General features: G+C 38.1%; 1 protein-coding gene across 1 annotated transcript; it reads right to left on the reverse strand.

Moving 5' to 3' along the window:
• Positions 1-3,935: 3,935 nt before the first annotated feature.
• On the reverse strand, positions 3,936-4,915 carry LOC145090367 (formyltetrahydrofolate deformylase 1, mitochondrial-like). Its single transcript, XM_079028618.1, has 4 exons — positions 4,759-4,915; positions 4,586-4,684; positions 4,423-4,509; positions 3,936-4,273 (listed from the first exon to the last, which is right to left on the reverse strand). Exons 1-4 carry the CDS (start codon positions 4,885-4,887, stop codon positions 4,127-4,129), a joined length of 462 nt encoding a protein of 153 aa, XP_078884744.1. The 5' UTR covers positions 4,888-4,915; the 3' UTR covers positions 3,936-4,126.
• Between the last annotated feature and the right edge of the window lie 5,859 nt (positions 4,916-10,774).

Below are 10,774 nucleotides of genomic sequence, written 5' to 3' on the forward strand. Positions count from 1 at the left end.
AGAGCAACTTTACAAGGTAATTTAAGGAGAGAGAGGGTATTATGATTTATTAATATATTACAAGATTAATATACTAAAAGAGAAATCATATTATTTAATTAATATTGGTCATGAATTAATTAGGAATTAATTTGGTGACTAAAAGAGATTAATTAAATTAAGGGGTATAAACTGTCAAATGTATGATAGTTGAGTTTTGGGCTAAGGAAACCTAATGGACTAAGGGGGAACGAAATTATGATGAAGGATCATCATATTTTTATCCAAGGGCCTTATTCCAGAAGGTTCCTTGGGCTGCTTGGTGGCTAAGTTATCCATTAGGGTTTTGACTGAAACCCTAGCATCCAGTAGTATAAATAGGGACCCCTAGCTCCCAAATTCAGCCACTTGCTTCCAAGGAAACCCTAAGGCCGAATTTAGCATCCTCTCACCTCTCTCATATAGTTGCCTTCATGATTGTGGTGTTTGTAAGCCATTAGAGGAGTTACAATTGTGACTCTAAGCCCCAAGAAAGAAAAATCAAGCTTCCATTGAAGAGGTAAACATCTAGATCTGATTATATATGTTAGTTTTTGATATATGTATGCTAGATTAGGGTTTATTAGTCTTGGATTGCATGTACAATAGAGAAACCTAGATCCAAGCATCAGGGTTTGTATGAGCACATAGGATTGTTCTTATGCATAAAACCCATCAAAAGGGGGCCGAGACAGCCTTCATTTCCACACCATTTTAACCTTTTCTTTCTCTCTCTAGGTTCTCTCTCTATCCCTAAACCACCCTAAATCCTAGGGAACCTCCCTAGCACCCAAAGGAAGTCCCGAGAAAAAGGGTCTTTCGGTTCGGAAACACTGCTCCGAGTAAAGCCCGGTTTTCTTTAAAACCCGCTGTAAGTGAGCTACGCCTACGTAATTTTTAATATAGCTTCTAATTAATTATAGTAACATTATTAGGACCTTAAACTAATTATTTGGGCTATTATTATGAGTTATATAGAGTGTTGTTTAACGCTTATATAATAATAATAATAATAATAATAATAATAATAATAATAATAATAATAATCATAGCTAGACTATTAATTAGTCACGGCACTACTAGAAAAACAGCCTTTTACGACGCTCATTGCGCATCGTAAAAGGCTCAGACGACGCGCAAATGCGTGTCAAGGAAGGCCCTGTCATAAAGAGAGACGACACACATTTACGACGCACAATTACGACGCGCGTTTACGACACGCAATGCGTATCAAGGAAGGCCCTGTCATAAAGGAAGATGAAACGCATTCGCGTGTCGTAACCTTACGACGCGCGTGTTAATGACACGCAATGCGTATCAAGAAAGCCCCTGTCAAGAAAGGCCATGTCATAAATGAAGATGACACACATGTTTGCGTATCGTAATTTTAAATGTTTTAAAAAAAATAAATTTATATATTTATTAATTTTTAAATTAAATTTGCATTTAATTTCTCATAATAGAAATAAAATACCATATACAAAAAATACAATCCATTGCATAATATAAAATAAAATTTCATACTCAAAAAATAAAATAAATTGCACAAATTGTAATGTCATACAAAGAATCATTCAAATGTTAAACAAATATAATACATTGCTAACATGGGTTATACATTCCTATAAAACTAACAAATAATCATGCAACTCTGTTTCTTACTGGAAAGGAATGTCAAACATGATTACAAGTCTCCCTTAATCTTGATTAATCACCTGCTTAAGTTGAATGTTGTTGTTGAGAAGGTTACCTAGCAACAGAGAAGTATACCAAGACATTTGTAGGAGAAGAATACTCTCAATAAGATAATTTAATTAAAAAAATGTAATGATAATGATAATGAGTTCATACCTGTGAAGTAGTGCAGAATGCTCATCATCATATGTATAAAGCTCATACTGCTTTGCAAAAGCATTTCCAAGAGAAATGACCCAATCAATGTCTTGAACAACATCCAAAGTTTCTGCAAGAAACTACAAACAAAAAAAGAAATAAATAATAATGACATGAAAAGTAAGACTATCAGTCTATAACCTCAACAATAAAACAAAACAAATTATTATTAAAATCAAATAATGATAATACAAATTGTTAAAAATTATGGGACAGCAGGGTCTTCTATGCATGTAGATTGATAAGGTTGTTTCTTTTTTACTTAATAAAATCAAAATGACTTGTCGTGCTAAGTGAGAGGTTGGTCACTTTATGTATTAAGACCCTCCCTATTATGTATTAAGACCCTCCCTATTACAATATTACCCTTGTTTATTTTTTTATTTTATTCAACTTTTGACAATCTCATGAAAAAGGCACTATCGACCTCGTTTTTTTTCAATGTTCACAGAATTTTAAGCAAAATGTTGGCATCTATTTACATGTTGTTGTTTGTTTTAGAATTTGGAGAGAGAGAGAGAGAGAGAGAGAGAGAGAGAGAGAATCTTCATGCCTTTATGGTGTATCAAAGGAGGGCGCGAAAAGACAACCCAGTTACCATCCTAAGCAATTAGTGGTCCTAGACCATGTGAAAAACAGAGCTCATATCATAAGCTGATTTCATAAAAAGATATAAAAAGAAAGACTAAAGAGCCAGTACCAGTTGATCAAACCCATGACAATATTCTAAAGAACAAAATTTGACAATATCCTAGACCAAATGACCATTTTTACCTTACATTCTAAAGAACAAAATTTGACAATATTCTTTAACGTGAGAGGATTGGGAGGAAAAAAGAAGAAGGGCAAATAGGTAATTAGTGTCTTAACCAATTATTTCATTATGTCCAGGTTAAGTGAAAAAGAAACAGCCATGTAAGAGAAAACCAAAACTGTTGAAAATAAAAAATAACTATAAAAACAGTATGCAGGGGCATTTTGGCCCAAAACTGTTAAAATCAAAATTTTTAACTATAAAAATAGTATGGAGGGGCAGTTTGGTCCAAAACTGTTAAAATCAAATTTTCTTCACGATTATTTCCTACTGCTTACATGAGACCAGATTTGGAGGTTGAGCAAAAAGAACCATATCAGCAAGTACCTACCTGTACATGGAACCATTTTACTATAAATAGAGTATTTCTTTCCAATCGTATTCAAACAGGGAAGCGGGTATTATTATAAGGGAAAAAAGACTTACTCTTGGGGTTTGATGAACTCTCATAGGCCAAGAAGGGAACATGTCAAAAGTAGCCGATGGCCTTGGTACTGTTGTGTATAAAACTGCAACAAAATTACACAATTAAAAAAAATCTTTTACAATAAATCACATCCAAGAAATTAAAAACAAAACATAATCACACATTAAAAAAGATTGAAGTGGGTAGAAAATGGATAGCTAATCCATATCTTTTGACACTTTCAAACCCTCTTTTTCTAGTTAGACATACTAATAAATGTATGTTCTTGAGGGTGTGGTTTTCAAGTAACAGATAAAAGTGAACACAAACTCAAAACTCAAAACTCAAAAACATACAGGACAGTGAAGCAGGTCCATCCCATGACTCCATTAAAGTTGATGACCAGGGAAATCAAAACTACTATTGTTATCTTTTATAAGAAGACTTCAAGTATCCTTCCACTTGTATATTATATATTATGGGGGTGTTTGGCAAAAAAAAAAAAAAACTTATTGCTTATTAGCTTATAACTTATTAGGTTATAAGCTAATAAGTATGGGGTAACTTATGAAAAAATGACTACTTATTAGAGGTTTCCATCAGAATAAGTTATTTTTTATCCAAACACTTTTTTTTAACTTATATATAGCGGTGTTGAACCTCTAATAAGCTAATAAGTTGTTTTAATAAACTTATCCAAACACCCCTATATCAATCAAAATCAACAAAAGTTTCCCTATTTAAACAAGTATCACACTAGAAAACACAAAGTTTGACAGAGAAGAAAACTCCAACAACAATGAATTTAAGGAGAACTGAGAATGCACATATATCTTAGTATTATGAACACACAATGACTCTTAATTTATCTTATTATTGGATTGGAACAAGAACAACTTAAATTAGAATGAATAATTAAAATGAAATACAAAAACTTTGCAACACAAGGAATATAATGGACTCTGTAGTTTTGATCAGCATCATTTTGAGCTTACTCAAAATATAACAGTCCTGTTGTGTTGATAAGGTAGAACGCGTAACTCACAATATGACTTGATTGCCTTCATAAGGCATTGTTTTTCAAGATTCTCAGATTTCTGAATAAAACTCAGCAAATTATCCTTGTGCGAGACTCTCTCAACCTGCAAACCCAAACAGAAACTATTTGACTTTTCACCTTAGCATATATATATATATATATATATATATATATATATATATATATATATATATATATATATATATATATTGCATACTACTGATACTGAGAAACTTAAAACTCTTTGATTACCATCTGCTCAATGATTGGGCCCCCATCAAGCTCCTCCGTGACAAAATGGGTTGTGGCACCAATCAATTTGACCCCAGCTTCAAAAGCCTGTCATTCTCCAGTAAAAAACATAAAAACATAAAAAGCTTAAAACAGAATTTGGAAATTGGAACACAGAACCTGCCTGCCTAGATGGATTTCCTCCCTTGAATAATGGCAATAAGCCATGATGTATGTTGATCACATCCTTCCCATATCTTTTCAAAAAGTTTCCAGACAACACCTGTCCTGGGTAAATAAACAAATAAGACCTTTTTCCCAATCCTGCTGCTATACTACTACTAGAACAACATTTACCTGCATGTATCTAGCAAGGACCAAGAAATCTGTATCTTCAACCAACTCCAATATCTCATCTTCTACATTCTTCTCCTTTGACTTGGACATATAATGATATGGAATCTCATGTCTTTCAAGGAACCGCATCACATGGGTATTCCCCACCCTATCATGATTGCTGTTCAAAATACAGACATATTATACACATCATTTACTGGTCAAAGATAACAAGTAATAAAAAAATTTCCAGACATTATGTTTCAAATGGTTCCTCTAGCCTACCCTCCTGATTACTAATTATTACTTGTTTTCTTAAATCTCTTATTTGTTGTTGCTGCTATTTGGTTCATGTTGGTTGCTAGTTGCACCCTGATATTATGCTTGATCACTTTGTCATACATAAAGAAAAGAAAGATGCCCAACGTATACAGGGGAAAAAATCCATTCATTGATTGGGATAAAAAAACATACAAAAGAAATACGAACCTCCTTTGAAGTCATTCAATCTGGCTAATGCAGAAAACGGATCGTCGTCGGTATCAGCAAGTGATGACTATATTCCTTTTTCTCTATTTCTTCACATCACCATGGCACCTCCGACCCACCACGACCGTCGATGAACACCAACAGCAATCCCTTAAAATGTTATGAAATTGAGGCTGACCCGCCACTGACTGAATCGCCACAGTAGCGTATCGCCTGGAGAATCCAAATAAGAAAGAAGAGGTGGGGAAAGGAAGCAGATGGCAGAAGGAAAGGAAAAGAAAGAAAATAAAATAAAAGGAGTCGAGACGAAACCTGAAAGTATTCCACTGGACCAAGAAAAAACCCTAAATCTTCTCATTTTCTGCAATCGATTGTAATAATCACATCAACATGGCACCTCCGACTCACCACCACCGTCGATGAAGACCAATCGGGAAATCGAAGCAGATCTTTACCATTTGCGTTCATAAGAGGTCGGAGTGGATATTAGCGAAAGCAGCGATGGTGGAGAAAATGAGAAAGAGTTAGGGAATCGATGCCCTCTACCAATTAGATCACACGGGACCAACAATTTTTCCTTCCTCCCAACCCCGAAAGACGTGGAATCAATGCCCTCTATTTTTGGAAGTCGGATCGATGGATACTCGTCCTTGTTAGATTTTTTTAGGCTTCAAAATTGATAGATTTTTTTTTCGATTCTTTCAAGTTTGAATCAGAAAATGAGAAAGAGTTAGGGAAATCAAGAGTGCAATGCTCGTCCTTGTTAGGTTCAAGATGAAAGATAGATAGAAGATAGAAAAAAAAGGCGGGTTTTCAAAATTTTGGGGATTTCATTTCCCCCCTTGTCTACTAAAAGCGCGTTTCATTAAAATTATAAAGCAACAGGTACAGACGACGCGCGTTTAAGATAAAGCGCCCTCCGTGTTTTTAATTTTTTTTCTTGAGACACCAAATTAAGGGCACGCAATAAAGCGTGACGTAAATCCTTAAATTTTTTGGAGAGATGACACTATTTTAAGGGCACGTCCTTTTGCGTATCGTTAATTATCGCGTGTCGTAAAAAGCGCGTCATTAAAGGTCTTTTTTCTAGCAGTGCGGTTAACGTTAGACTAAACCCTAGTGATATTGATACTAGGTTTTATCGAGGGATAATTGTTTTGAGATAATGAAGTGTTGTTCGAGGGCAGAATCACCACCTTTTCAAATGAGTGCGTAGTCCATTTCATCTTACACATAGATATGTAGTATTTAATATAAATTATGTGCTATGTGTGCATATTGTCTGTTACTTGCTGTCTATGATGGGTACTCTAAAAACCCATTGACATGTATTGCAAGTGGATTCTCGGAAACGTTACTGTCGATAAACGAAATAGCCATGGCAACTATGGATTTAGTGCCCGTTGAGCAAACCCTGGCAACTATGGATTTAGTGCCCATTGAGCAAACCTTGACAACTATGGATTTAGTGCCCGTTGAGCAAACCCTGGCAACTATGGATTTAGTGTCTGTTGAGTAAACCTTGCAAACGATGGATTTCGTGCCGATTCCTTGGGATGATCCTTAGGAATGAATGAAGGAGGAGTAGCTGATTCTTAGGGTAGATCCTTAAGAGTAAAGAAGAAAATGGGGATGGGTAATTGAGTTGATTGATTGTTTGATTGTTTAAACATAATAATTATATTATTGTGGGTTGAAAACCCTATTTACTCACCAGGTTTCCCAACCTGACCCACTCAGTTTATTTATATCACAGGTATTGATATGAAGTCACATTACACTGAGAGATTAAGGAGATATAAATCACTAGTGATAATGAATGGAAGTTCTGTTTATGCTTATGTTTCTGTATTGACAATGACATCCCAAATGTTTTAAAATGTATAAAAATACTTTTCTTCGAAAATGCTTTGATAACGTATTTATCATGTTTTACTGGGAACAAATTCCACAACATTTTTAATTAAAGAGGTACTCTGATTTTTATAAAGCATAAACAAAATCGGTCTTTTCTGACTGTGAAAATGGGGATGTCACAATTGTGAATTGGACGTATAGATATAATTGTTTGACTGGAATATGTTGGTTAGTTTTCTGTTGCCCGAATGCTGCTTGGTTTGTGCTTTGTAGGACTTTTAGCAATGTGAGCTGGCTACTAAGTGAATATGCTAGGTCACATGTGGCATAGGCTGGATAATCTCAGAGTGATGGAGTTGGCCCTATTATGCAGCTCTCGTTTGAGTCTAACCGTTCAAGGATTAAGCCTATTACTCGAAGGATTATCTGATCTCTGTTGCATGTGGCTATATTCATAAGGTAGCTAGTTGACATTACTGGGAATCTTTCAGCAGCTGAGGACTGAGTAGGTTGGGAACCTAGGGGGAGCCTAGGAGGTGTTTCGGTGGATGTTGTATTGTTGTTTAGCATACATTTAGTGCATCATGGGAGTAGGTGACTTAGAGGTTTTAGGATGATTCTAGAGGAAATTATGGATAGGTGTGGAAGGTAGTATTGGGCCTGTACTACTGAAAGCACGCGATCCATACTCGAATCAGGGAAAGTCTTGGAGAGTCTAAGAAGCCTAGGAAGGAGAATTATTGGTCATGATTGGACCGAGGGGATAGTTGCGATGTAGAATCCAGATGAGCACGCATGGGTAGGATCGGAGTTTGGTCCCGACTCCGGTGGTGAGCCAGTTAGTGGAAGGATGGACAAGATTTCGAGTTCACCGTGGATCTCTTGTATCATGTGGAAAGGGTTGATTGTGCGATTTATTGCACATTCGGGATTGGAGAGACCAAGTCTCAGGAATAGTTGTAGCCTGGTTTAGGGTAGAGGTTACTCAACTTCTGAAGTTTAGCCGTTGGTGATTGAGCTGGTGAGTGTGTCAGGGTGTGAGACCCTGAATGATATGGATCTCAGAGTCGAGGACGAAAGATGAATTAGGAGTACCTTAATGAGAGAGGTTCAGGTCAGGTGAATTTATTAGAGGGTCTCGAGCGGAGACCCAAGAGTTTGGATCAACTTTTGAGAGGTCAGCAAGGTCGGATCCAGTGCAATGCTTGTATAAACTGCACGATGAAGTTTCGTTCCAAGCGTTTGGATTGTCAATGGGATCAGAATGAGGTGTTACATCATGTTCTCAGGGTAGTCGAGGTATCACAGGAAGAGGAGGTCAGGATTCCTTCAGATGTTTGCGGATATGCTACCGTCGGCCATTTCTGGAGGATATTGGGTAATTGTATCGCTTGGGAATTGTGATAAGTTGGATCTTAGGTCGGTATTTGTGACAACTCAAAAATTATTGCCTTCTAGCCTTGTTGAAGGTCATTCTATTGGGTTTTAAGCCTACTACATTTAAGGAATGAGTGTTAGAATGTACCCGCTAGAGACACTGTGCAACATTCAAGCCTTAACACCACCAAAAAGGAGTTCATCGCCACAACACATGAGTTTACGGCCGTAAACTCAAGGTGGGCCGTAAACTCACCCCATAAGACTCTTTCCCTTCATTTTCTTTCATTATTTCACTTCCACCTCAAGAACACCTTCGTTCTCTCTCAAGTATCATCAATATTTTCATTCCTGATCTTCCAAAATGTAAGTGATTCTTCCCTCTAGTTGTTGTTATCCTTCTTACTCAGGAATAACTCATTGATTGCATTCATGGAAATCAACTTTTGGATAGATATTCAACTTTCACCAAGAACACCAAGAACACACACGTGTTCTTGGTGGCCGAAAACTCCCCAAAGACCCTCAAAAAGTGAGTATTCCTTCCATACACTTGTTATCTAGTAGAATCCATGATTTGCTGTAACAGCCCAGAATTTCAGGTATTGTTATATTTATGATTTTGGGTGTTTTAAGAGGGGACTAGGCGAGTTGGAGCTAAGACTCGCCGAGTAGGATCGCAGATCTGGTCGCGGGTTCGCGACTGGACTCGACGAGTCCGGATATGGACTCGGCGAGTCTGCGCTGTTTAGCGAAAACCCTAACCGTCCAGGTTTGGGACATATATCAGGGGCCTTATGGCCGTCATTGTTCACCCTAGTCCTTTGAGAGAAACCCTAATTCGATTGTGAGCATCTGGAGCAAGGTAAAAGACCATTATTGATCTTGGAAATATTATTTTGCAAAAAGGAGGAGGCTTGGTTGAGGGAGCAACAGGAGAAGCCATATTCTGAGAGTTGGGGACACAGAGCAACGTTATTCAGGTAATATTTCGAGTTGTTCCCTTCTATGTTGATGTGCATATGGATTTAGGGTTTATTGAACCCTTTTGTGGCTAGATTGAGTGTTTCCTTAGTCCCCCAAGCGATTGGAACCTTTTATTGGGACCTTTGGAAGTCCAGAGTGTCCCATGCCTGAGCATTTCGGGAATCAATGGAGGTTTTGGATTGGAATCCTTATGCCTTAGATCAAAATGTAAATTAGGAGTCATGGGGTGTATTATGAGCACCAAAATGAGGACCTTACGTGATGAACCAGTCTAGGGAGGCCAGACCTATGAATTGTCGGAGCAGATCTGACCTTAGAAAGCAGTTTGAGCGGTTGCATGGCATGGACTCGCCGAGTCCGATGAACAGACTCGATGAGTAGCTTGAAGATTAACAGGGACTCGCCGAGTTGTTCTTCAGACTCGGCGAGTTGAGTCGGGGTGGCCCCGCGATTCTTCCAGGAGGAACTCGTCGAATCAAGGGGGATACTCGACGTGTAGAAAGGGAATCTTAGAGAATCGGTGAGTTGAGGGCGAGTGGACTCAGAGTTGTTGAACTCGGCGAGTCTCGGGGTGACTCGGCAAGTTAGATCGCGGATCGAGTGAAGTTCTGAGTATGGGGACTCGGCGAGTCATAGGGTTGACTCGGCGAGTAGGGTCAGTCAGGGGTTGACTTTGACCTTGTCTTTGACCAAGGGTTGACCAGTGGTTCCAGGGGTATTTTGGTAACTGTTGATTATTGTTTGAGTTCAGTGCATTGGTGGCTGTCCAGAGGTGGAGATCGTATCAGTGATCGGAGCAGCTTGAGCTATCTGTTCAGTCGGCAGTTTCGAGGTGAGTTATCCTCACTATATCGCTAGGGTTTATGGCACCAAGGCCAACCCTTTTATCGGATGGAAATCCGGGTAGTTGTCAGTTGTTATGATATGGGCCGGAAGGCATTATATGTTACGGGCCGGAAGGCAATATGTTTGGACCGGAAGGTCATGGCCTGGAAAGGCGTATGTATGCATTTAGTATGTTGACTGATTCGTAGGGTAATGTTATGCTAGTGACCGGCTAGACCGGTATCTTGTTTAGAGCAATGCTATGATATGTGATCTGTTGATCGATTGTTGACTGTGAACTGCTATATGATTATGTGTTATGATTGCTAGATCTGGGGTGTGACCCGATATGTGGGGTCGTTCTATGATTTGTTATGTTATGTATGCATTTTATGTTATGGGCCGGAAGGCAGTATGTTATGGGCCGGAAGGCAATATGTTATGGGCCGGAAGGCAATATGTTATGGGCCGGAAGGCAATATGTTACGGGCCGGAAGGCAAT

Source organism: Lactuca serriola, chromosome 2, assembly GCF_051521515.1.
Source record: "Lactuca serriola cultivar US96UC23 chromosome 2, Lser_US96UC23_V15, whole genome shotgun sequence".
NCBI classification, from domain to species: Eukaryota; Viridiplantae; Streptophyta; class Magnoliopsida; order Asterales; family Asteraceae; genus Lactuca; species Lactuca serriola.